The 26588-nt window shown below is 44.6% G+C and overlaps 2 protein-coding genes across 2 annotated transcripts; both read right to left on the bottom strand.

Annotated features, from left to right (window-relative positions):
- Positions 1-7524: 7524 nt before the first annotated feature.
- Positions 7525-25966, bottom strand: LOC311054567 (uncharacterized protein). The gene is made up of 2 exons (XM_084070575.1): positions 24297-25966; positions 7525-9793 (listed from the first exon to the last, which is right to left on the bottom strand). The coding sequence occupies exons 1-2, from the start codon at positions 25747-25749 to the stop codon at positions 8217-8219; spliced, it is 3030 nt and encodes a 1009-aa protein (XP_083926701.1). The 5' UTR covers positions 25750-25966; the 3' UTR covers positions 7525-8216.
- LOC311056112 (uncharacterized protein) lies at positions 17119-22498 on the bottom strand. The gene is made up of 2 exons (XM_084072503.1): positions 20345-22498; positions 17119-17319 (listed from the first exon to the last, which is right to left on the bottom strand). The coding sequence occupies exons 1-2, from the start codon at positions 21881-21883 to the stop codon at positions 17311-17313; spliced, it is 1548 nt and encodes a 515-aa protein (XP_083928629.1). The 5' UTR covers positions 21884-22498; the 3' UTR covers positions 17119-17310.
- Positions 25967-26588: the final 622 nt, after the last annotated feature.

Genomic DNA, 26588 nt, shown 5'->3' with positions numbered 1-26588 from the left:
GCGTGAAAATAGCAGCCAAAATAGATAGCACAACAAAATAGATCAAGCTCTTTAACATTCTGATGTGAAAGAAAGAAAGAAAGAAAGAAAGTTAAGCTAGGATGCTAGTTTCAGCCACGCCCTGCACACAGACACACACACATTAAAACCAGGGAGCTGACAACTAGTCTTATACTGATGACCATTGAGCAGCTCCATTGGAGCAGTTTGGGGTTTAATGCCTTAATTGCTCAAGGTCACTTCAGTAGATTTTTGGACCCAGAGATGAAAAGAAAGAAACGTATAAAATAGACGTTCATTGCCTAATGCATATCAAACTGGGTGTCCTTGAAATTAATAAAATGGCGAGACCCAATAAACCCCTGGGGGACATCAAACTCACAGGCCAAACTCTGAGTCTCTGTTACCGTTGTTTTCAATTTTCTTTCATTAATTTCAAGGCCCCCACTTTGGTTTGCATCAGACCATAGACGCGCATAACTCTGTGACACTCTCTCATTTCAACACCAAACGTACTTTTGCTTCCTCTCTGCCTCATTGGTTATTCGTAACGTACCGTGGTCGACAACCTTACTTCCCTCAAATACTCTTGATGGACAACATAGTTCATTATTCATTACAGCCCTTTTGCAGATGCTCCGAGTTCACTGTTACGTGCTCCGCCTGCATTCGCCAGTCTCTCTGATGTTATCCCGCAGACGCCTGAGTCTACATCTCGTATTCACTTGAAAATAGCAACCTGTCACGGCACGCTGTGAGCTTGTAGATCTGCTATTTGTGGCAAACAGCACCGTTGAATGACAGAATCACAACACTTTGACGCAATGTGAAAAGTTGTGGAAGATTTTGAAAAGTTGGGGGGGAAAAAAACTATTTTGACAAAAATATCCAATGTGCCTTGTTGAAAGTGGTTAAACTGGCACAAAATGCTTATGAATAAAATCTGAATTCAAATAAAATGTTCAATTGCCCTCCCTGGACCCCTGGCGACCCACCTGACCGCTTTGAAAACCTATGTGGTCTTTAGGGTAATACGTGGTTGTGGATGGTCTGAACTTTCTGGCGAGCATTCCAGGAGTTCAACCAAACTTCAGGGATGGAAGTTGCCGAAATCACAACTCTAATTATACACCAGCAGCTGTGGGTAGCTTTATGTTTTAATTTGTACCCCTTTTTCTCACCAATAAAGTTTAATTAATTCTCCCCCACACACATTTGTGTTCTGTCACTGTCACTGCTGTTGTATCCTACTCAATCCAGACCCATAGAGAGAGAGAGTTCTGTCAAACTTTGATCTCGCCCCAAAGCGGGCCGCTATGGGCTGTAGTTCCAAACATTGGAACTTCCTCATTGAGATAGACATTCCCACATTCCATTCTAACATTGGGAGTCTATGCTAGTGTCGTCACTCTCATACTAGATCGCGCTGACTGACTCACCTGCCAGTGAGGAGCCCCCACCGGGAGGACATAGAGTCTTCGTCCTTCTCCTCCCGCCCAACAGGTGCCGCCCCGGTTAGTGTTCGAAGACGCTCGACAAAGCCGGATGCACCGTGATGGATTCAAACCCCCAGTCTCTACAGTGGTGGGCAGGCACTTTACCACTGTGCCACCAGAGCGCATGTGGACATAGCTATTGACTTTTGATTAGGTAGTAGTCTTAGTAGTCTTAGAGTTCCCATAATGGCCCATGAGCATATGGCTCACAAGTTGTTGATTTGACGTATCTTGGCAGTCTAAATTATGGGGATGTGCAACAGAAGGTTTATGGTCGTACAATAATAACCACCATGTGGTATGAATATACAAAGCCTGTAACGAGCTAGCTGCTTCTCCACATACACACACACGGCACACAAAAACAAACTGTCCTGCACACAACTCAGCCTTTAAATTAACATGCTGTAATAAGGTCTTCATTACCTGTCCTCTGTTGTAAAAGCTACAAACCTGAACTTATTTTAAGTAATACAACTTAATGCAATCTAACTACTACATCTGTGGTGTATATATCCTCCCCTCCCTCTCTCTCTCCCTCCCCTCGTCTCTAGCCGTCCTTCGTGCTTTTCCTATCCCTCTCTTCCTCTCTTCCTCCCTCCTACTCTCTGTCTGTCTGTCTGTCTGTCTGTCTGTCTGTCTGTCTGTCTGTCTGTCTGTCTGTCTGTCCGCTTGTACATCTGCTATTTTTGATCATTTTTGAAAGATCTTGAGTGTGAGAGCTACTGATTTAAAAGGCATTTGTAGAATCGTCCTCAGATCTAGTATAAAAGGTGTCTCCAAATCAATTCCCTCATAGACGGGAGGGCGTTGCTCCCTGCAACTTTTCCCATGACACAAACAACATAGTAATACATGATTGTGGGGCAATTGAGCAGGAGGCGGGATATGATAGATTAATCTACCCCAAGTGGAAATAAATAAGACTAGGGTCTGTCTTTTGTGCCAGCAGCCATGAAGATTTAAGCACACGATGGTCGCTCTACTCGTTCAACAGTCTAATTAGCTCTGAACTAACAACATGTCATTGCAGTAAGGACACTGTCTGACACTGCCTATTTATTTTGTCCTGCATGATGCAAGATTGGTGAGGGTGTATGTTTTGTTCATTATTGATGGTTCTTCTTTTTTGTGTGATGTCTTTACCCTGTTGTATCTACAACAGTACCTTTTCTTGTGCTGTAACATCCTAACTGTTGTGCCTTAATTGCCAATGAATAACAATAACAAACTAATAGAACAATAACAGTCCAGACATGCTATAGGAAATCTCTTTTACTGAGATGCTACTTATGAACCCAGAGGAGTGAAATAAAGCATTTGGGTCTCAGCATGTTTGGGATGGACTGAGTGGAAGTGCTGTCATCGCCCTCCGAGGACGCTGAGGAAGCAAGTGAAGAGCCCTGCGGGCACGACTGTTCACACATAATCTTCGCTTTCTTTTCTTAAGCTTATTCCTCTGCTTTTTTTCTTATCTTATTCTGATAGTGACAGTGAACAGACAGGAACGGTAGGAGAGAGAGAGAGGGGATGACATGCGGCATACAGTACGGCCTGTGATCAGACTCCCTATTGTTTGAACTCAACTTGGCAAACAAGAATTCAGCGGGCAGCTTAGAATCACTTGCGGACACATCTGTAGCTTGAAGGTACTGTATTTTTTTGTGCGGGTTAAAACTAAAGTTTTTTTATCTTTTTGTTAATACATTTAAACTCTATTTCGTGATAGTAATCATCGAGCTTGTAAATCGGCTATTTTTGCTAAACTGTAGTATGGTGAAGTACGGCATTAATGTATCCCCAAAAAAAACATTAAAAACATAAAAAGTTTAAATATGGAGATACAAGGTTTCTGCCCGACAGCGACGATAATATAAAGTGAGCTATTGAGGGGGACTGGAGATGGGAGTCAGGACTTCTAAAGCAGAGGTGTGAAATGAATTAGTTCAGCTGTGGAACTGCATTACCCAGCTGCCACGAGGAACGGCTGAGCAAAGAGTTCTTTAAGTGAAGTGGGATCAAGCACACAGGTGTCCTTGGTCAAGAGGGGTTTCTGCAATCATTTCATCTTTCTGATTTACATGTAATCTTCAGGAACAACTTGCAGTGTAATGCTTTTTTTGGGTGTGTTTTTATACCATTTTCTTCCCAATTTAGTCGTTAAGCCAATTGATTCCTCCCCACACATAAAAAACATACCCACAGCTTTCAATATGTCCACATCCAGGCGCTTGGGTGTCGCAGTGGGAAAATTAGCTGCCCACCACTACGCGGAGTCAGGGATTTGAATTAAGCAATATTACACTCGAGGGTGTGCTTTACCGTGATTATTGAAGTGCCAATAAACAAGGTAAAAGCACACCCTCGAGTGCAATATTGCGATTATACAACACTTAAAATAAAACCTAAAACCAAAATGTATTCATATTGCGGGACATTTCTCTCTCAAAATAGCAACCTTTCTGCGCGTGTTATCTCTGTTATCCTGGACATACATGTGGTCCGTTTGACAGAGACAGACAGAGTCTCTGTGTACTCCACCGTACGCCACACTAGACAACGTTTCTCAGACTGGACACAGTAGAGAAACAAAACGTAACTGTAAATGTGTGTGGGGACTGGGGAGTTATCAATTGCCATAACGACTATACATTAGGGAGAAAAGGGGGTGAAAAGAAAAAACAAACGACGAAAAAAAAGTCCACATCTTCCGCCGTCAGGCGGCTGGCATATACGCCCAGAGGGTTGGGGGGTGTTCTCGCTTGAAAGCCGCTACGCTGATATCAGTACCAGCCAGACACTGATGTTCAGGGCTGTCCTCTGGAGCAGTGGTTCTCAACCTGTGGGTCGGGGTCCCGACATGATTTGGGGGGGGGGGTCCCCAGCTGACAGTGAAGTGACAATTTAAGGACTTTTAATACCTTTTTAATAACCCCCAAAAAAGGAAAATAAATAAATAAATAAAATAGCAGATCTACAAGCTCACAACGCCTCGCCGTTGTGAGCTGTAGATCGGCTATTTTCACAATATTTATCTGTGCAACCAGGTCAAACTAAATGCAATGCCTCAACTCAAATATGATTATTTTGGGGGGTCCCCAGTTTAAATATGATTATTTTGGGGGGTCACGGCCTGAAAAGGTAGAGAACCACATGCTCTAGACTAGAGTCTAGATGAAATGTGAGTGAGGGGGCGGGGGAATGGGGGGTGATTTGAGTCATTGACATCTCTGTTGTCCAGGTACGTGAGATGAGCCAGTGACAGGCTGCTTTCCACCTCACCCTCTACAAACCCACCCTGTTGCCCCTCGTTGTCTGAAGGACAACTGGTCGTCTTGTCTGACTGTCTCGTCAATCTGTCTGAACACAACTTACAGGGCGTGCCAGTCACACTAGTGATGTATGAAAAAAAAGAAGAAAAAAAAACAGGTGTCAGACTTAAGCCCCAGCATCGTAAAAACAAAATACAAAACACCTGACAGCTTCCATAACTATGTGTGCAGGGGTGACAATTACAGGTTTGTACCTCTGAGAGTGTAATAATGGAACGAAGTACGGGTCCATTTGGTTCCATTTTATACAGAGTTATGGGCGCCTTTGCAAATTAAAAAAGTTTGAGAACCACTGATGAACAGCACTTGCTTTACCCTGTCACAATGTGAGTCAAGAGAATGGGACCCAAACACAGGACAGTGAGGCTGTTTGGTTGCAAGGGGTTATCATCTTTTTTTAAAGCAACTAAGAAACAAATGAATAAACACCAGGCAAACACAAGGAGCATACAAATGGGAAAACAATAGGAGATCAAGCACTTGGAATATGAAGGAAAACACTAGAGTATACTAAGATATACGGTACACAAGCCTAGCATCTCTTTAGACAGATGTTTTTCTTTTTCTATTACAAAGCGCAACCCACGCATCGCATAAGAGTCAGGTTTAGCAGTTTTAACAGAGTTGCCTGCATACATTACCGCCGTTAGTTTCAGTGGGAAACATTTGCATTGAAATGCAGGCACATTGCTATGCGAGTCTGTTCAGCATAGCTTGTTTTTGTCTGATGAAAACCCAACCTGCTTACAAAACAATAGTCGGTATTGTCTCTTACTGTCTGGCAGACATGTTTTTTGAGCAGCCATTCCTCTCTCCTGTCCTTGTCCGTATCATTGCTGTCAGGCAGAAACCTTGTATCTCCATATTTCAACTTTTTATGTTTTTTTTTTTGTTGTAAATTAATGACCGACTTCATCATACAAGAGCGTCACACAAAAGTTGTGAAAATAGCTGATACAAGCTCACAACGTTGTGAGTTTGTAGAGCTATTTGTAGAGCTATTTTCACTATTTTAAAACGTTTTCAAAACAATACGAAAAAAGGGAACAGGTTTGGACTTACAAGTTTTCCATCCTCCCACAGCAACAATAGTGTTATTTAGCATCTGAGTATGCTGAGGCATTCCTTTCTATTTCTAGTGATGATCAGCATTATTCATCTCTCTCTCTCTCTCTCTCACATGTGAGTTTCAAAGGATACAGTGATTAAGACCTGGGACGCATCTGTGTCATTTATAGATTTGAGCTAAAAAGGCATTATTTTACACTTTGGCTGTTCAAAAATAGCAGTGCGGGAGTGCAGCGCTATGAGCTTGTAGATCTGTGACTCAAATCTTTCCTTCTGGGACGGTCCATGGAACCAAATATTTTGAGATGGGGGTCCGCGGCCAAATACATATAATTTTGGGGGTCCTTGACATGGAAAAGTTTGAGAACCACTGATATAGAAACATTTTTTTTTAGAAAACTGTTGGGATTTAGTACACATTTGTAGAATCGGCTTCAGGTCTTAATGGGTTAAATGGGGGAACGTTCATGAATGGAGAGGCAATACCCACATATTCAACGTGATTCATGAAGTGTGTAATATTATATGCTCAGATTAAATTTATTTAAGAACACTTTCATCCATCATTTCTCTCTAGTATTTGAATAGAATTCGTATGTGTGTATGGACTTGTGGGGAGGTATTATACTGGCATGGCTTTTAAATGGAATTGTTCTATTCTTTAACTCTATGCCTGCCAATGCCGTATATATACGTCTTTTAATTATCAGCTGTTGTCCGCCAAAGACGTATAATATATACGTCATGGAAAAAAAGGAAAACAAATTTTTTTTTTTTTTTTTTTTTTTGCATTTTTTTATAATTTCAACCCTTGTCGAATTACGAACAGATTAGGAGCTAAAAATGTTCGAAGATTTGCTGCTCCATTCACTTCAATGTTAAAATTCAAACGGACAAACAATTCACTTTGTTTTTTGGTTTAAAACTACTGGTTTTGAGCTATATTGAAACATCAAACAACACATGTCAACGAGGTCAAAATGACCTCGTTGACATTTGTGAAACCACACCTGAATCTCATCTGTGATTAGAAACCATCTGGGGATCAATCAAAAATCTGTGGCTACGCGAACAGGTACCAAAATCATGGCAAAACCCTGGCAGAGGCTACAGACTGTTCTGAAAAAACTCTGGCAGGCAGAGAGTTAAACACAATAGTGGTACTGAGTGGCAAATCAAAAACTAAATGTTTCAGTATGTTCAGGCTTCTGATTATAATCATTAACAGTGCCATGTGCATACTCGCTCCAACAGAATGCATGGTGAACTCCATAGACACACTGAAAGGACATTGGCTGCTTGGACACTACAGGTGGCAAGCTCCTGTACACAGTGTAATAATGTGAATAAAATATATAGTTGTAGACATTCCTATTTAGTACTATATATGGAATCAGTAGCCTCAATCCCGACTCAATAACAGCAATAACCACATTAACACTAGCGTTCCTATTTTGTGAAACATTTATTTTTTAAATAAAAACAAATCACAGACAAACACAGGAAACAAACACATAAACAAGAGTTAAACTGAAAACAGACTTTACTTAAAGAACATCACTTAAAATACACAGCAAAACAAACAATCTCAAGAACAAGTCAGGAAGCAACAGAAAACCTGACACACAAACAATAAACCAGTATTTTTGTAGATTATAATATAATATCATTTGGACATATTGTGCTAATTTGATAATTTACACATTTAGATGCAATGGAATCTGTTGTTTGGTTTGTAAAAAGGACTGTAAGATACATTTAATCTTGAATCGTTTCGGGGTCATTACTGAAATATTTTGGAGCAACCTCTGCACCAGCAGGATCATCCACCTATTCAGCTGACAAGATTGCTACTACTGATGGATCATCCTTTGATTCATCAGAGGCATCGACTCTTCCTCTGATGTGACTACAATGTTCAATACATTTCTGGTGTTAACTTTATTTTGAAAGATTTGTAATTTTATTTTGACAAGGAGGCAAAGACTTTGAAGACTTTCTTTTTATAATGATGGTCAAGCTGACTAGGTATAGTTTTACAGTAGCCTATAGCTATTGTTTTGTGCAATAGTGTAGTGCAAAAGTGTAGTCTTAAGTTAATTGTGAATAGTTTGCACGTGATTACATGTTGATTATTTATCAGTTTGAATGTTTCAATGATTAATTGTTTAAGTACATTATGTATATCCTTTCCAAATAAAGCAAGAGATTTGTTGTTAATTCACTTGAAGTTGTCCATCTCTATGTGTGTATGTGCATGCGTTTAGTTTGGTGGTTGCACTGGGAGTGTTCGGGGGGAGGGCACCAAAAAAAAACGTGCTTAGGGCCATCCCTGATAATCATCAGAATCATAATCATTATTATAATCATCATCATCATCATAATCATCATAATCATCATAATCATAATCATCATCATCATCATCATCGTCGTCGTCGTCGTCATCATCATCAACTACTTCATCCACAGTTACACTGACCTTTACTGGCAACATCTTCAGAGGGGCAATATCAGCAGTGTTAATGTATGGAAAGAGTGTGTCAGTGAAAGTGTGTGTGAAGGTGTGTATGTGTGTGTCAGTATCAGGATCAGAGAATGACAGCTTCCCTTCTTTCCAGTCCAGCTGGACTCTGATTCTCTGGAGGTTATGCTTCACTGGGAGAACAGTGATTGGTCCTGATGAGCCGGCTAAGTATGTACGTTTATATAACCCTATTCTCCAGCATTGACCCCCTCTCTTTCCCTTCCTCTGAAAAGACTCTGCTAACACACCTACTGCCCAGTATGTACTGTTTCCAACCTCGACATCCCAGCTGTGAGTCCCTGAGTTAAAGCCCTCAGTACCCAGGACACGGTGAAAGTGGTCAAACCTCTCGGGGTTGTCAGGAAGCTGCTGTATGTCTCCACATCTCACACTGGTCAGATCATCAGACAGGATGAGATCTGGATGGGCAGTGTTGGGGTCCAGAATGACAGGAGTGTAGGAGACGATGTCCTTCATCTTGTCCCAAACTCTGATGGTCAGGTTGTCCAGGTGTTTGGCCTCGTCTATCAGTGCTCCTGAGACCGGCTGTGGGTCCTGCAGTGTGAACTGGACTCTTTGCATTGTGGTCTTGTAGTTTTGCAGGAATGAGATGTCTTCAGCTCTCAGTTCCTCCTCTACAGCCTTGATTTTATGTAAAAGGGTTGATATGTCTCTGATCAGACCCTCAATCTTCTCCTTCATCATTTGACTTTTCTGCTGCTCTTCCTCCCTCAGTGCTTTGATCCTGGCCTCCTCTTCCTCTTGTAGAAACTGATGAAGCTTCTTGAACAGTTTCTTAATCTTTCTCTCTGTGCGTTTGGTCTGGACCTTAATGTGTTCTGCTGTTTGATAATAATTTGTTTTAATATTACAAAAGAACTTCAGTTTCTCCTGTAACGGCTTCAGTGATTTCTGGACTTCCTCCTTGTGATCCAGTGCAAATTCATCAATGGGTCTGAAACTGTGGTTGGTGTGTTTTTTAGAAACCCGACACACAACACACACTGACTGTTGACATTCCAGACAGAAGAGTTTGAGTTTCTCAGCATGCAGACTGCAGAGATCCTCAGACCCTGTTGAAGCTCTCGGGTGTCTCTTCTGTATGAAGGCCTCACACAGGTTCTTCAGAGACAGGTTACAGGGTGGATCCATTGAATTAATTGTCTTACAAACTGGACATTCCTTTATTACTTTCTCTCTCCACCATTTCTGTAGACAGGCTTTACAGATGCTGTGGCTACATGACAGGATAACAGGATTTTTAAAGATGTCACAACACACAGGACAGGTTAAATCCTCATCTGAGAGAGACAACTTGGAAGCCATGCTGTCTCTGAATAAAGCAACAAACACTATGCTCAATACAGGAAATCAGCCATTGAGTGGTGGTAACACTTCTAGAATGTTCCCTGAAGTCTACTTTCACTTTGAATCCTGAGTCTTGTTCAAATAAAGTCCATTCAGCTGACAGAGTCAGCAGCAGGTTCCAGTGGTCAGGGTCTTCCGTCACTGGAAGTTGTGAGTTTGATTTGAATGTGAATCTTATCGTCTGTCTCTCTGTGTTTCGTCAGTGAGGAGTGTAAGTTTCTGTTTCCTGCTTTCTGTCAGCTGAGTCTGGTAAGGGGTGGAGCTTTGACACTCCACAGGCTTGTTGCAAAGTTGCGCATGTGCGCGCACACACGCGCACACACGCACACACACACACACACACACACACACACACACACACACACACACACACACACACACACACACACACACACACACACACACACACACCCACAGGAAGGAAACTATACACTTATGGGTGGAGAAGAGTGGGCACTAGGGAAATCTGGGCACCAGGAAGACTGGGCACCGGGAAAACTGGTGTTAATAATCATTGTTAATAAAGTATTCAATCTCAAAGGCAGTGCCCACTATTCCTAGTGCCCAGTCTTCCCAAAAATATGGTCTTCCCAATTACAGTTCACATCATAAATGAGTAAAAGTTTAAAATGTCCACTTTGTCCACTTTATTATTGATTGACAGTTACTGTACACATGATCTGGTGACCTACCAAAGTCTGTGACTGTAGTGTCTGAGTGTGTTATTTAATCAGTATATGTTATTTTGTAAATGGTAACCAATACATTTATTTCATTACTATAATGCTTGTACATGTATGTATACTGTACATGTAACTCTATTCAAACTTTTATCTCTAAGACAAGCTCAATGAATTGTCCCTTAGTCAAGTAGGTTAAAGAAAATGAAACAAGTCATTGATAGTTTCTGGGAAACAATATTCTTTAGGATTATGTGGATCAAATGTTATCTTTATAACATCATTCTCCAACAGACTGATCTGATAACAGCATTGGATAGTGAGGAAGTGAACGTATAAGTAGGCTATAGTTTGTTTGTGTCACGCTATTCCTTGCACACTGCTCATTCTGATGCAACACAGCAGATAACAGGGTAGTACATTGTTGCCGTCACGCAGAAACCTTGTAACTCCACAATTCAAATTTTTATATAGGCCTATTTTCATGAATAAATGCCCAACTTCATACAAGAGTGTTGCACAAAAATACTGCAAATAGCAGATCTACAAGCATTGTGATGCGTTGTGAGCTTGTAAATCGGCAATTTCCACTATTTTAAAAGGTTTCAAAGAAAATAATAAAAAAATGAACGGTTTTGTACATACAGGGTTTCCACCCGACAGCAACGATATGATAAGAGTCCCACACACGTCAATGTGTGGAGCAAGATTTAAGGTTCAAGGTTTTTATTGTTGGTCCATGCCTCCACTCTCTTCATTTGTGAGGGTTTTGGGAGCTTCTACCAGCAATTTCATGAGCAGCAACCCTGTGGCTGTTGATAGATTGTACATAATATTCATCCAATATTCATCCAGTCACTCAGGTCTGTGGACAGACTGTGTGTGTGTGTGTGTGTGTGTGTGTGTGTGTGTGTGTGTGTGTGTGTGTGTGTGTGTGTGTGTGTGTGTGTGTGAACATTAAATGCCCTTCATACCTTTGAACATTATCTGATCAGTTCTCGCCCTGATGATGACCCTAACCAGTCGAAACATGTTGGCATTTTTATAGAAACAAATTTGTTTTAACTTCCTCTCCTCCACATTATTTGAGTGCTCGGACCTCCTCTTCCTTTTTAAGTCTACATTCCCGCTGATCCTAGAAGCACCTTCAATACTCTTTTAAGACATTTTCTCTCCTGTGAACACGCAGTTGGCCTCTGTGTTGTGTCTGATCATATTTGATATTTTGGGAAAATCAAACACTACCAAGTTGTTGCACAAATAATACACTCCTACCTTTCTCTGCACTGTAAGTGTTTTATTCCCCCCTTCCTGATCTAGAACACCAATTATTTCTACACATTAAAAACTACATTAAATACAAAGCAGCATATGACATACAAGCAATACAATATGACAATATTCTGAGAAGGCCATTGAAATCTATTTTCATACAGCATATTCACTATTTCTGAAATCTGGTCTCACACTGTGTTCCTTATCAGCATATTGATTTCATCCAACGGTGAAGTTTGTATGATTTAGCTACATTCTATTTGTTTGCCTGTTTGTTAGCAGGATCTATGTACATGATTAGAAAAGGTTTGCATGACATTTAGTGGAAAAGTTTGTGGTATATAAGAAGAAGCGAGTAACTTTTTATGGTGATTAGATGTGGTGTGGCGGTGGTATGGCCAATCACAACTATGCAGATCATTTCCGAAGAGATACATGTAACAACACAAAAGTTTGGGCATGTCATTTTAGACCATAACCTTCAAAAAAGATCTGTAATATCTTTCGAAAATATCTGATCTACAGTACAATTAGTATGTTTTCTTTTTTAAAGGGCTTAAAGCGGCACTATGTAACTTTTTTTAAATTAATAAAATGTAATTTTGTTAATACAATATAACTTATACAATTAGGGTTATTATGGCACAGTTGTGCAATGACAGCAGACTTACTGTAACATCCTTGTTTTGCATTGGCAAAACTGCAAACCGATCTAAAATAACATAATACAAAAACATTTCTGAACAGGCATACAAAGATGTCATGCCATTATAGTTACGGGTGTTTGTTTCTGTGTGTGTCTCTCCATGGCTAATCTCGCAAACTATTAGGCCGATCCGTGTCATAGTTATTGTGCATACTGCCAGCTGGCCAAGGAACTCAGTTAACACCAACATACAGTATATTTATGAACATGATAACATCCAATAAAGGTTATAGGCTGTGTGTCACGTCACACGTGAACGCACAAGCGCAAATGATCAGCCCCTCGTCAGGCTGCTGGAGTTTCCAAAAACGTGGCGATTCTTTTATAAACAATTAAAAACCTGCGTTGCGCTTAGGAAAAACGGTCTTGGGGAGAGCTTTGATGTGTATGAAGACAGAGACCAGTGTTGATACAAATATGTGTATGTAAATGTATTTATTTATTGCCATGCTCACGAAAGACCCAGCGCGGATGAGGCCCAGCAACCACAGGACACGTTACAGTTCACATCATAACCTGAGTACAAGTTCAATGTGTCCACTTAATTTGTCCACTTTATTATTGATTGCTGATTACACATGAACTGGTGACCTACCAAAGTCTGTGACTGTAGTGTCTGGAGTGTATTATTTAATCACTATATATTATATATTATATATTATCACACACACGCACGCACGGCATGCACGCACACACGCAATGTGTGTGTGTGTGTGTGTGTGTGTGTGTGTGTGTGTGTGTGTGTGTGTGCTCAGTGCTGATAGACCATGCGTTCACTTCATATACACATTGTTGTTAAACCTTATATATTTATATTGTATAGCAAAATAAATGTGTATTCATTAATATTCACTTTACATGTATTGATACTACATATTATCCACAAATTCAGAGATCCAGTGCACATATCTATAGCCAGCAGCTCGGTATTTTACCTTTTTAATTTGTATCCTATTTATCTTGGTTTGGTTGTTGACTCTTCCTCTTACCTGGCTCTACCTCTCCCGTGTGTTATTCTCACTGCTGTTTGCTGACACCTGAATGTCCCTCCCTGGGTCAATAATGTATTTTCTCATAGTGAAACTGGATAACGCTTGTCCGTACAAAGTCCACTTTTATACAAACATCTATTAATCACTTGAACCCTCCGACCTTTACTTGGACTATCCCTCTTTTTTTCCCTCTAAAAATAGCTTGAGCTTGTAGTTTGTTGCCATAATGCCCCCCCTCCCCCCTATGGATGCTGGGGTTCATGTGGCTAGTTACACGTAGTATAAAGTTTAAGTACTTCTCATAGTGAAACTAGATAACGATTGTTTCACCCGACAAAGTCCACTATTGTCGAAACATCTATTAATTTACAAATGGTATAGCATGTGTACAGTAAGTGTTTCTCATAGTGAAACTAGATAACGAGTGTTCTCCCATTTAAAAGGCAGACAGATGCTGTTGGATCCGCACAACTCTGTCTCTGCTAGCATTGCCAGTTTGGGTTCAGCTTCCTGCTTTAAGAAGATCATCAACTGCAAACAGAAATGGGTGAGATTTAGTTGATTTATTTGTATTTGAATATTGGTGCACTTCTAAAACAAACAAAATAAAGAATACAGTGGTAAAGTACCTGCACCACAGAGTCTGGGGGTTAGAATCCACAGCGGTGGATGTTTTTTTTTTTGTCGAGCGTATGCAAACACAATTGGCCTGTGTTTGGGGTAGGGAAGCCGGGCGGGGAGGTGATATTTGTCACTGCACGTACTCCTACAGGCTGGGTAGAGCCTGTCAGCAGGGAATGTTAGGTGGGAGGAGTGGGACGAAGGCTGTTGCTGACACCTGAATGTCCCTCCCTGGGTCAATAATGTATTTTCTCATAGTGGAACTGGATAACACTTGTCCGTACAAAGTCCACTTTTATAGAAACATCTATTAACCACTTGAACCCTCCGACCTGTACTTGGACTATCCCTCTTTTTTCCCTCTAAAAATAGCTTGAGCTTGTAGTTTGTTGGCATAATGCCCCCACATTATGCCAACAATAATTATTGATTTAGTCAATCAATAATGACTAAATTAGGAAGGAAAAAAAGTGTAAAGAGCAGAAAAATTATAATAATAATAAATACAAATTATGAAACAATATAAAACCAATTTAATGATATGATTGAACTGGATATTTCTAGGTTTGGGGAGCATTGACACTACTGGGGCATCCTGGCAAACAGCTCAGCAGGACAATTTGGGCTGCTCAGGTAAGTTCTAAGAGAAATAGTCATCAATATATACAATATATATCAATCATCTTAGAGCAGTGTTTCTCAAACGCTTTAATTTCAAGGACCTCCGTAACTATGAGAGTTAGATTTGCAATAGTCCATTCAGAGCCCAATTCAGGAACCCTGAGGGTCCCTGGACCCCATTTTGAGAACCACCGTCATAAAGACACTTTCTTCTCTTTTCAATCACTCTCAAAGGTGTTCAGGCATCACATACCATGGCTCAGACTGATCTGGGTCGAATGAACAACTATAGGTCCATCATCTCCAGCGTGGGACAAAGGCAGGGTGTTGACCCAGCGATCATTGCCGGCATCATCTCAAGAGAATCCAGGGCTGGGAATACAATTGCACACACTGGAGGCTGGGGCGACAATCATAATGCCTTTGGACTGATGCAGGTAATGACCGTATATCATTGCTGTTGGGCAGAAACCTTGTATCTCCATATTTCTTACTTTTCATGTGTTTTCCCCCGTAAATGAATGCCCTACTCCGTCATTCTACAGCGTCACACAAAAGTAGCAAAAATTGCCGATATACAAGCTCACAACGCATCATGATCTTGTAAATCTTTTGCTATTTATTTCTTTATTTTATGTGAAAGTGGTTCAGTGTATCTGTGGGTTTTATAAATAATATAATAAATATTGAACCAATGAAAAGTATCAACACGACCTTGTGACTAAATAATAATTGGATCCATTGGAACAAGGGCTCTTTTTTCTATGTCCTAAAAAACAGTTTTGGACATATGAGGTTTCCACCGACAGCGACAATATTCAAGTTTTATTAGCTCGCGACTTCTAAGGAAAATTTTGTTTAATAACACAATGAATGTATTTGTATTTCTGTAGGTTGATAAAAGATGGCACACTCCAGCAGGCTCATGGAACAGCGCGGAACACATTGGCCAAGGCACTGAGATCTTGGTCCAAATGATTGGACGGATGCAGAACAAGTTTCCTGGGTGGAGCAGGGATCAGCAGCTCAAAGGTTAGTTTGTTTTTAATCTAAGCTTTAATGAATGACCAAAGGCCCCATTTGTTTCAGTTTTATGTCCAGAGCACAGCCAATGTTCTCATATGGCACTGCAGTGGTGGACAATAACACATACATTTAATTGAGTACTTTATGTAAGTGAATTATTTGAGTATCTGTACTTTACTTGAGTCTTTGAATTTTGGGATACTTATGCCTCTCACTCTACTACTACATAATACTACTACTACTACTACTACTACTACTACTACTACTACTACTACTACTACTACTACTACTACTACTACTACTACTACTACTACTACTACTAATAATAATAATAATATCTGAATAAAGGTATCTATCTATCTATCTATCTATCTATATTTCAAAGACACATGTTGTACTTTTGACTCCACTACATTTCCAGGAAGGGAACAAGTGCATAATAGATTAAACACTTAAGCCCTATTTCGCCAGGAGAATTTATACTTTGACTCAAGTACTGGGGTTGCAGTGCTTTGTCGACCACTGACTCTGACTGTACCATTAATCTGTTTCTGTAGGAGGGCTAGCAGCCTACAATATGGGGGAAGGGAGTGTTCACTCCTATGAACAAGTGGATGCCAACACCACAGGTCAAGACTACTCCAATGATGTGGTGGCCAGAGCTCAGTGGTACAAACGACAAGGTTTTTAGAACATCAACCTGGAAGAGGTGGCAAATAGTCCTCTATGTCCCGATGATGTAATAGGCCTGTCAATATAGACTTACTGATTAAGCATGAAATAATGTCTATAGTTAATGAAGTCATGTAAGATTTAAACATTTTAGACTTAGGTAAAGCACATTCATTAATGTCTGTACAAATCTAAATTGTTTTCTGTTTATTAGAAGGGGCTTGCATTTCAAATTGCACCATGCATGCATGCATGCAATGATTCACTCACACGTGTCATGTTGCATCATGGTCACACGCCTCTCTAACCACATGAAAACCCATAACAGTAAAACACATTTTAATTGTACACTTTACTCTATAGTTACATCTATCAAGCTTCCTGTACACGTCTGGTTTGTCCATGTAATTATGACGTCCATGTCAAATAAACTGAAATCAAACAATGAAGAAAATGTCTCATGTAAAATATGTGCTGATGTGAAATGAATTAACATAATACAAAAACTAACAGACAGATTGCCTGATGTATTCGACTCATTAAACTTACACTCTCGGGTTATTCATTTCCGAAGAACAATTGACATTGCAAACTGCATAATTTATAGCTCTGAGAGCTCTTTTTTAGCCAATTATTTAAAAGTCAAACTATGTATGTATATATATACATACATACATACATACATACATACACACTGTACAAACAAACATACATACATACATACTGTGGGACACTGATCAAGGCCAAGACACAGATAGGCAGGGTACAAGCCCAATGAAGGGTTTTTATTCAACCTCTTAGCTCAGAGAGCTCTTGTTATTACGTTATTTGGCAAACTTAAATCATAATAGGGAAATCAACATAAATTCCTCCCAGGTCTGGGGACATTTTCCATTCACATTCACATTTGGTGTTTAAAGCTCGATCCATCAGGTTGCCTATGAAAATAAAAGAGACATTCTTTTAGTTCTCAAATTCACACACAAAGTCATTTAACGGTGTAGGGAATTTAATGTGGGATCTCACTCACCGCCCGAAAGCACCTGTCCAGTCACCAGGAGAGCCAGTGGAGAATGAGGCAGAGTGGCTGCGCTTTTAAATGTTTGTGGGCCACACCTAACTGGCCAGCGCAGGTGTGCGGAGTTGGGGCTGATTCATGATGAGGACAGGTAGGTACCGCCCCTCTATGACGTGTCCCAGGCTGCGCTGCTGTCTGTCTGGCCTCTCTCTGCCTCTCTCCCACTGCTTCTCCCTGGTGAGGTGCTTACCTGTCGGGCGGCGCCCTAGTGAGACTCCACATATCCCCCCCCTAAGCCCACCGCCTGTGCCGGGGGCTTCATTTCCTTCCTCCTCATACATCCTGGACAGGGCGTCTGCGTGCGGGATGTCCTTTCCAGGCCGGTGCTCCACCCTAAAGTTGTAGTCCTGGAGTTCCAAGAACCAGCGCGTCACCCTCGCGTTCCTGTCCTTGTTTGTCGCCATCCACTTCAATGGTGCGTGATCTGTAATGAGAGTGAAAGTGCGTCCCCATAGATAGTAGCGGAGGTGGTGTATGGCCCACTTCACCGCCAAACACTCTTTTTCAACTGTTGCATAGTTTTTCTCGTGGTCTAACAGCTTCCTGCTCACATACGTCACTGGGTGTTCCTCGCCATCGATGACCTGGGCGAGGACCGCTCCAAGCCCGGTGCCGGACGCGTCCGTGTGCAGGAGGAACGGCTGGCTGAAGTCGGGGGCCTTTAACACCGGCTCCTCACAGAGTGCGCTCTTCAGCCGCTGAAACGCCGTCTCCGTTTCGTCCGTCCAGGTTACGTGGTGCGGTAGTTTCTGCCTGGTTAACTCATACAGCGGGGCTGCAACAGTAGAGTAATTGTTAATAAACTTCTGATAATATGATATAAGTCCGAGAAACGACTTTACTTGTTTTTTCGTAGTGGGACGGGGCCAGTCCCGGACGCGCTCCACCTTGCGCGTCTGTGGCTTCACACAGCCCCGGCCAATCGTGTAGCCGAGGTAGTCGGTCTCGGTCAGCCCGAGACGGCACTTCTTGGCGTTGGCGGTCAGCCCGGCGCGTCTGAGGGCCTCGATTACTGCGTCTAGGTGCTGTAGGTGTCGGCCCCAGTCGCAGCTGTGTATGACGATGTCGTCCAGGTAGGCTGCGGCGTAGGCGCGGTGCGGCCGCAGGATTCGGTCCATGAGCCGCTGGAACGTGGCGGGGGCCCCGTGTACGCCGAACGGCAGCACCGTGTACTGGTAGAGGCCCTCGGGTGTGGAGAAGGCCGTCTTTGCTTTGGCCCGGTCCGTCAGTGGTACCTGCCAGTACCCCTTGGTCAGGTCGAGGGTGCTGACGAACCGGGCCGGGCCGAGGCGCTCGATGAGCTCATCGACGCGCGGCATCGGATAGGCGTCGAACGTGGAAACGTCATTCAGCTTCCTGAAATCGTTGCAGAACCGCAGGGAGCCGTCTGGCTTGGGGACGATAACAATGGGGCTGGACCAGGGGCTGTACGACTCCTCGATGACGCCGAGCTCCAACATCTTGGCCACCTCTTCTTTAATCGCCACCCGTCTAGCTTCTGGAATCCGGTAGGGCCGTTGGCGCACCACTTTCCCTGGCGTGGTGCGTATGTCATGCCGTATGGCGTTCGTCCGTCCAGGCAGGTCGGAGAATACGTCTCGGCTCCGTCCCAGCAGCTCCTTGACGTCCTGGCTCTGCGCGGGGGAGAGGTCCTCTCCGAGGGGAACCGGGGGCAGGCTCGGCGGGGCGGACGTGGCGAGTAGGGCGGGCAGGGACAGCGGCGGCGTGGCGTTCCATTTCTTCAATATGTTGATGTGGTATATCTGGTGGCCCTTCCTCCGGCCGGGCTGTGCCACCTTATAGTCGACGGGCCCCATCTTCTCGACCACCTCATACGGCCCTTGCCATTTGGCGAGGAATTTGCACTCGCTGCTGGGAACGAGGACCAACACCTTCTCCCCCACCTGGAGCTCACGGAGAGTGGCGCCCCGGTTGTACGTGCGCGCCTGGTCCCGCTGCGCCTGCTCCATATGCTCACGCACCAGGGGCCAGATCGCCTTGGCCCTGGCCTGGAGGCGCTCAATGTGGTCCACGACGCTGCGGTGGGGGGAGGGTTGACTCTCCCAGGTCTCCTTGGCGATGTCGAGCAATCCACGGGGTCTCCTGCCGTACACCAGTTCGAAGGGGGAGAACCCCGTGGACGCCTGCGGCACTTCCCTGATGGCAAACAGTACAAAAGGGATCAACTGGTCCCAGTCTTTCCCATCAACAGTGGTTAGTTTTTTCAACATTTTCTTTAGTGTCTGATTAAATCTCTCCACGAGACCGTCAGTCTGAGGGTGATATACAGAGGTGCGTATACGTTTCACTTTTAGCCATTTGTACAGCAGCGTCATAACCCTCGACATAAAACACGTGCCTTGATCAGTAAGGACCTCCTCGGCTATCCCCACCCGGCTAAACATCATCATAAGTTCGTGGGCCACGGCTTTGGCCGAGGCGGTCCGTAGGGGAATGGCCTCTGGATATCGAGTGGCATAATCAAGAATTACCAGAATGTAGCGGTGTCCGCGGCCGGACTTTGGCAGCGGGCCCACGATGTCCATGGCGAGACGTGAGAATGGCGTGCTGATGATGGGTAGCGGGACCAGTGGGTTGTGGAACGTGGGTCTGGGGGCGGACTTCTGACACTCCGGGCAGCCCTTGCAAAAATCTTCCACGGCCCGCTTAACACCGGGCCAGTAGAAGCGGGCTAGAATGCGCTCGTGTGTCTTTTTCACCCCCAGGTGAGCACCCAACTGGTGCGTGTGTGCTAGGTACAGGACTCGTGACACCTATGATTTAGGCACAAGCAGTTGTTCTAACGTTTCCCCCCCCTCGTCTATCACTCCTCTATACAATAGTCCATTTTTAACAAGAAAGTACGGGGGCTTTAGTGTACTCACCCCGTCACATTTCTTCCCATCAATGGCGGCGACACTCTGACGCGCCATCTCCAGCGTGGGATCGCACCACTGGGCGGTGGCGTACTCCCCCCCCCTCGGGGTTTCGGGCGACTCGGGCCTGGGGAATTCGGCGAACGGGTCGGGGTCGCTCGCCGCAGTCGAGACGGCGCGGCCTGGCGGAGAATGGACCTCCTCTTCTCCTGCGCTCGCCTCCTCGTCGTCCGCTGCTGGGGCGCCTGGAGCCTCTTCTGGCGAGGCGCCGCTCTCGGAGCCGGGGGAGGTGGGCCGAAACGCCGGGCAGGCGTGTAGTGGAGCTGGGGGTCCGCTGCGCTCTGCGCGGCGGCGTCGTCGGTGGGGCGGCTTCTTTTGCAGGCCGGGCTTCCAGTACCGCTCGAATAGGACGCAGTCCACGCCGATCAACAGCGGCACGGGGAGGTTCGGCACCACCCCCGCTGGCACCACGGCGTCTCCCCGTGGTGTCTGGACCCGCAGCTGCGTCACCGGGTAGTGGCGGACGTCGCCGTGTACACACGACACGGGCACGGTGGCGGTGGAGAGGCGGCCTGCCAGGTCGGCGCGGACCAGGGTGACGGCGCTGCCCGAGTCGAGGAGCGCGTGGGCGTCAGCGCCGTCTATCTTCACCGGCAGTCGGGCGTGGCGTCGAGGTCCAGTACCGGTGTGCAGGCAGGGGCGAGCCGGGTCGGAGCTGGCGGCGGTTCCCATTGACACGTCGCGGTCTCGGTCGGGGCAGGACCAGGAAATGTGGTCGGCTTGGCCACATACATAGCAGCGTCTCTGCTGGGCGCCCCGGCCGGGGCCCTCGGCGACGGCCGCGTCGGTGCGGTTGGTGGACGGCGGTGGCGGCTGGGCCCTCCGGCGGTCACGGCTGGGTTTTTCGTCTGGCGCCGTCTTGGGTGCGTCAGCGCGCGTGGACCTCATCATCTCAACGCTGACTTGGTGATTTTCCAACAGAGCTACGAGGGCCTCCAGTGAGGTTGGGCTCACCTGCGAGGCGTAGCGGCGTGCGTCGGGCGGCAAGGATCGGATGCATCTGTCAATGACGATTCGGTCGATTATGGGTGGCTCTCCTCCACTCGTCAGCCAGCTGTGCGTGGTGCGTAACAGGCTCGCTATTTGGGGCCGAGGTGGCTGGGCCGGCTGGTAGGCCCAGTGGTGGAACCGCTGCGCCCGGGCGGGCAGGCTGTAGCCCTGGCTGGCCAATATCGCTTCTTTTAGCTTACGATAGTCTCTGGCATCTGCCATGGTCAGGTCGCGACAAACCCGCTGTGATTCGCCCGTCAGGAAAGGCGCCAGGAGCGAGGCCCACTCTGCTGCCGGCCATCTCTCCCTGGCTGCGGTCCGCTCGAATACCTCAAGATAAGCTTCTATGTCGTCGTCTGGTGACAATTTAGTGAGCACCTCCCGTGGTGCGCGAGTCGTAGAAACATCTCTGGAGATGCGGTCGATTAATTTTTGTACCGCTGCCTGTAAGTCAGTTTGGCTTTTCAGAAGCGCAGTTAAAGCGGTAGAGTGCTCCATGCTGTGGCTTCTTGACGTAGATCAGTGTACCCGTGTTCTCCACCATATGTGGGACACTGATCAAGGCCAAGACACAGATAGGCAGGGTACAAGCCCAATGAAGGGTTTTTATTCAACCTCTTAGCTCAGAGAGCTCTTGTTATTACGTTATTTGGCAAACTTAAATCATAATAGGGAAATCAACATAAATTCCTCCCAGGTCTGGGGACATTTTCCATTCACATTCACATTTGGTGTTTAAAGCTCGATCCATCAGGTTGCCTATGAAAATAAAAGAGACATTCTTTTAGTTCTCAAATTCACACACAAAGTCATTTAACGGTGTAGGGAATTTAATGTGGGATCTCACTCACCGCCCGAAAGCACCTGTCCAGTCACCAGGAGAGCCAGTGGAGAATGAGGCAGAGTGGCTGCGCTTTTAAATGTTTGTGGGCCACACCTAACTGGCCAGCGCAGGTGTGCGGAGTTGGGGCTGATTCATGATGAGGACAGGTAGGTACCGCCCCTCTATGACGTGTCCCAGGCTGCGCTGCTGTCTGTCTGGCCTCTCTCTGCCTCTCTCCCACTGCTTCTCCCTGGTGAGGTGCTTACCTGTCGGGCGGCGCCCTAGTGAGACTCCACAATACATACATACATACATACATACATACATACATACACATACATACATACATACATACATACATACATACATACATACATACATACATACATACATACATACATACATACATACATACATACATACATACATATATATATATATACATATATATATATATATATATATATATATATATATATATATATATATATATATATATATAGTTTGTCTCTTGACTCCTATACTGTCACCTGTACCTAATCCAGTGTTCCACTCCTACATGCTGTTGCTGCTATGCCGGGGATCCATACAAGTTTATCTTATCTTCTTTGTTGTTTTATGGTGAATCGACTGTGAATGAGGGCAATATGTAGGCCTCTGCCTCAGCCCACCTCTTCATTATAGAATACATACAGAACAGTTAGTAATAAGGGTTATTCCTAGCCTGGTTCCAGACCATAGACCCCGCCCACTCTCTGAGTGAGCTCCTCTTGGTCTGGTGTTATAATGTGAGCCTAAAAAACATAGACATATAAAGGTAGACGCCTCCTCTGGCTCTGAAGCGTGTGTATCTCGGACGCACTTCCGCTTCCTCTATGCTTGTGGGGGCCAGCTGGAAACTTCCGTGTGCGTCACAGAAGGGGGCGTTCGGTAGGCCAATCAGAGGAAGGTGGGGGCGGGACAACTAGATTCTGACAAGTCCTGGAAAAGACGCGCTGTGATTGGCCAGTAGTCAACTCGCTGTGATTGGCCAGTGCCCGTCCCCCCCGGAAATATGGTGGCCACCATACCAAGCACGTCGCTCCAATGAACTGTAGAGGCCAATGAGGTATCTAGGTTTCTATATCTATGCTAAAAAACCTGTCAAATCAGAGCCGGAGGTGGGGGTGGTCTAACGACAAGCCAATCAGCGAATATCTGCTAAAACAAGCTGTGCAATGACGTCAGAGTAGGCGGATCCGTGGAACTCTTCTGATTGGTTTAGGGAAATCCCCTCCCCCTAGTAATTGCGGACATTGCAGCCAATTTCAGACTGAAGCTCCAAGCAGCGTCAGGCTGATAATCAGGCTAGGTTATTCCAGGAGCAACTCATTTTTTGTATGTATGGGGTCATGCCTTTATTGTGTCGATTTCTTTCTACTTGGATATTAAGAAAAGCGCAGAAAAACGCTTCTAGCAGAGGTGCTTAACTCCTTTCACATCGAGGCGCTTTGTGAGCTTGTAGATCTGCTTTTTTTGCACACAAAAAAGTCAAAGCGAATAAGTGTGTCTGTGGGTTTTCTAAATATTGAACCAATGAAAAGTATTAACAAGAGCTTGTTAATACTAACTACATCAGATCCATTGGAACACTGGTTCTGCTTTAGATTTTCTGAAAAGTAAGTGTGTTTTGGACACAAGGTTTCCACCCAACAGCAACACTATACGCACATACAACAGACTAACACACTGAGTGGTTTCATATCGTACACAATCCTAGAGTACTTCAATTTAAAAGTCAGAGTAAAATATCAAGAGAAATAGTCATCAATATATACAGTATATCAATCATCGTAAAGCAGTGTTTCTCAAACGCTTTAATTTCAAGGACCTCCGTAACTCTGAGAGTTAGATTTGCAACAGTCCATTCAGAACCCCCCCCAGGAACCCTGGGGTAAAATATATTTTTTGACAGTACTCCTACAGATTTTGGCCAAAAATCCTGCAAATCGGTATACAGTCTCTATAGTCATAAAAGAGTTTGGACTACGTTGAGGAACAAATGCCACAGCGCCACCAGCATAATCTAATTATATTCTGTCAACATACTCATTCTCGGGGTGAACACATCAACCAGAGATACACTGATATTCCCTGGTAAAATCTTCACAGGGAGAGTATGATCAGTGCAAATGAATGGAAAGAGTGTGTCAGTGAGAGTGTGCGTGAAGGTGTGTATGTGTGTGTTAGTATCAGGATCAGAAAATGACAGCTTTCCCTCATTCCAGTCCACCCAGACTCTGATCCTCTGGAGTTTTGGCTTCACAAAGAGAACAGTGTCCTTGATGAACGACAACCTTGATGAGCGGACTGTTGTATATTTACCTTCATTTAACTCTATTCCCCAGCCGTTATCCAGACACCAGAAACCCAAGAAACCACGCCTTCTGGTTCCCTTCCTCTGAAGAGACTCTGGTAACACACCTACTGTCCACTTTGGATTGTCTCCAACCTCGAAATCCCAGCTGTGAGTCCCTGAGTTAAAGCCTTCAGAACCCAGGACATAGTACCTTTTGTCAAACCTCTCTGGGTTGTCAGGAAGCTGCTGTATGTCTCCACATCTCACACTGGTCAGATCATCAGACAGAATATGTTCTGGATGGGCAGTGTTGGGGTCCAGAATGACAGGAGTGTAGGAGACAATGTCCTTCATCTTGTTCCAGACTCTGAAGGTCAGGCTGTTCAGGTGTTTGGCCTCGTCTATCAGTGCTCCTGAGACCGGCTGTGGGTCCTGCAGTGTGAACTGGAGTCTTTCCATTGTGGTCTTGTAGTTCTGCAGGAACGAGATGTCTTCAGCTCTCAGCTCCTCCTCTATGGCTCTGATTGTGTGTGAAAGTGTTGATATGTCTCTGTTCAGACCCTCAATCTTCTCCTTCATCATCTGACTCTTCTGCTGCTCTTCCTCCCTCAGTGCAGTGATGCTGGCCTCCTCTTCCTCTTCTAGAAACTGATGAAGCTTCTTAAACTGTTCCTTCATCCGCATCTCTGTGTTCCTGGTCTGGAACATAATGTGTTTTGCTGTTTGATCATAGTTTGTTTTAACATTTTTAAAGACCTCCAGTTTCTCCTTTAAAGGCTTCAGTGATTTCTGGACGTCCTCCTTGTGATCGAGTACAACTTCGTCGATGGGTCTGAAACTGTGGTTGGTGTGTTTCTTAGAATCTCGACACACAACACACACTGACTGTTGACATTTCAGACAGAACAGTTTGAGTTTCTCAGCATGCAGACTGCAGAGAACCTCAGACCCTGTTGAAGCTCTCTGCTGTCTCTCCTGTATGAAGTCCTCACACAGGTTCTTCAGAGCCCGGTTACAGGGCGGATCCTTTGAATGTCTCTCCTTACAAAGTGGACATTCCTTTATTTTCTTCTCTCTCCACCAGTCTTCCAGACAGGATTTACAGAAGCTGTGGCTACATGACAGGACAACAGGATCTTTAAAGATGTCAAAACACACAGAACAGGAATAATTCTCATCTGAGCGTAATGAGTTTGAGGCCATTTTGTCTCTGAGTGAAACACTCTGATCAAGCCAGGAAATCAGCCAGTCACACTCACTCTTCTAGAATGTTCAATGAAGTTACATTTTGCTGTGAATCCTTGTTCTTGTTAAAGTCCATTCAGCTGACAGAGTCAGCAGCAGGTTCCAGTGGTCTGGGTCAGTATTCCCTCCCGTAGCTGTGGAAAGACAGGCTGTCCTCCCTCACTGGAAGTTGTGAGTTTGACCTGAATAGTTATGAATCTTATCGTCTCAGGTGAGTCTCGGGGTGGGGCTTTGACACACACCACAGACCTGTTGCAAGGTTCAAACAAGCACGCACGCAAGCGCGCGCGCACACACACACACACACACACACACACACACACACACACACACACACACACACACACACACACACACACACACACACACACTATTATGTAGACAGGGAACAATAGCAGGGACTTTACAATCTCCACCGACTTAACCCTTTCACTGCAGAGGCAGCCATGCAAGTTTCATCAGGATCAGTTAGGGTCGCACCACCAATCCGACCGATACAGTATGCCCGTATATGTAGATCTCTGTATCCGTCTGTCCATATCAAACATGTTATTTTATTTTTATTTTTAACGTAGAACATGTTTCTCAAACTTTTTCAAGCGAAGGACCACCCAAATTGATATGTATTTGGCTGCGGACCCCCATCTGAAAAGATGCTGTTTTAATACATTTAGCTGGGGACCCACTGGAACCCACCCGAGGACCCCTGGGGGTCCCCGGACCCCACTTTGAGAACCACCGACATAGAATACCTGTTCACCTAATGGCAAGTACCTTGCCAAACCAAAAACAAGTTT

Source organism: Gymnoscopelus microlampas (assembly GCF_963454915.1).
Source record: "Gymnoscopelus microlampas genome assembly, chromosome: 11".
In the NCBI taxonomy this organism is placed as follows: domain Eukaryota; kingdom Metazoa; phylum Chordata; class Actinopteri; order Myctophiformes; family Myctophidae; genus Gymnoscopelus; species Gymnoscopelus microlampas.
The sequence above is the reverse complement of the archived record's forward strand: the minus strand, read 5'-3'. Positions and strand labels throughout refer to the sequence as shown.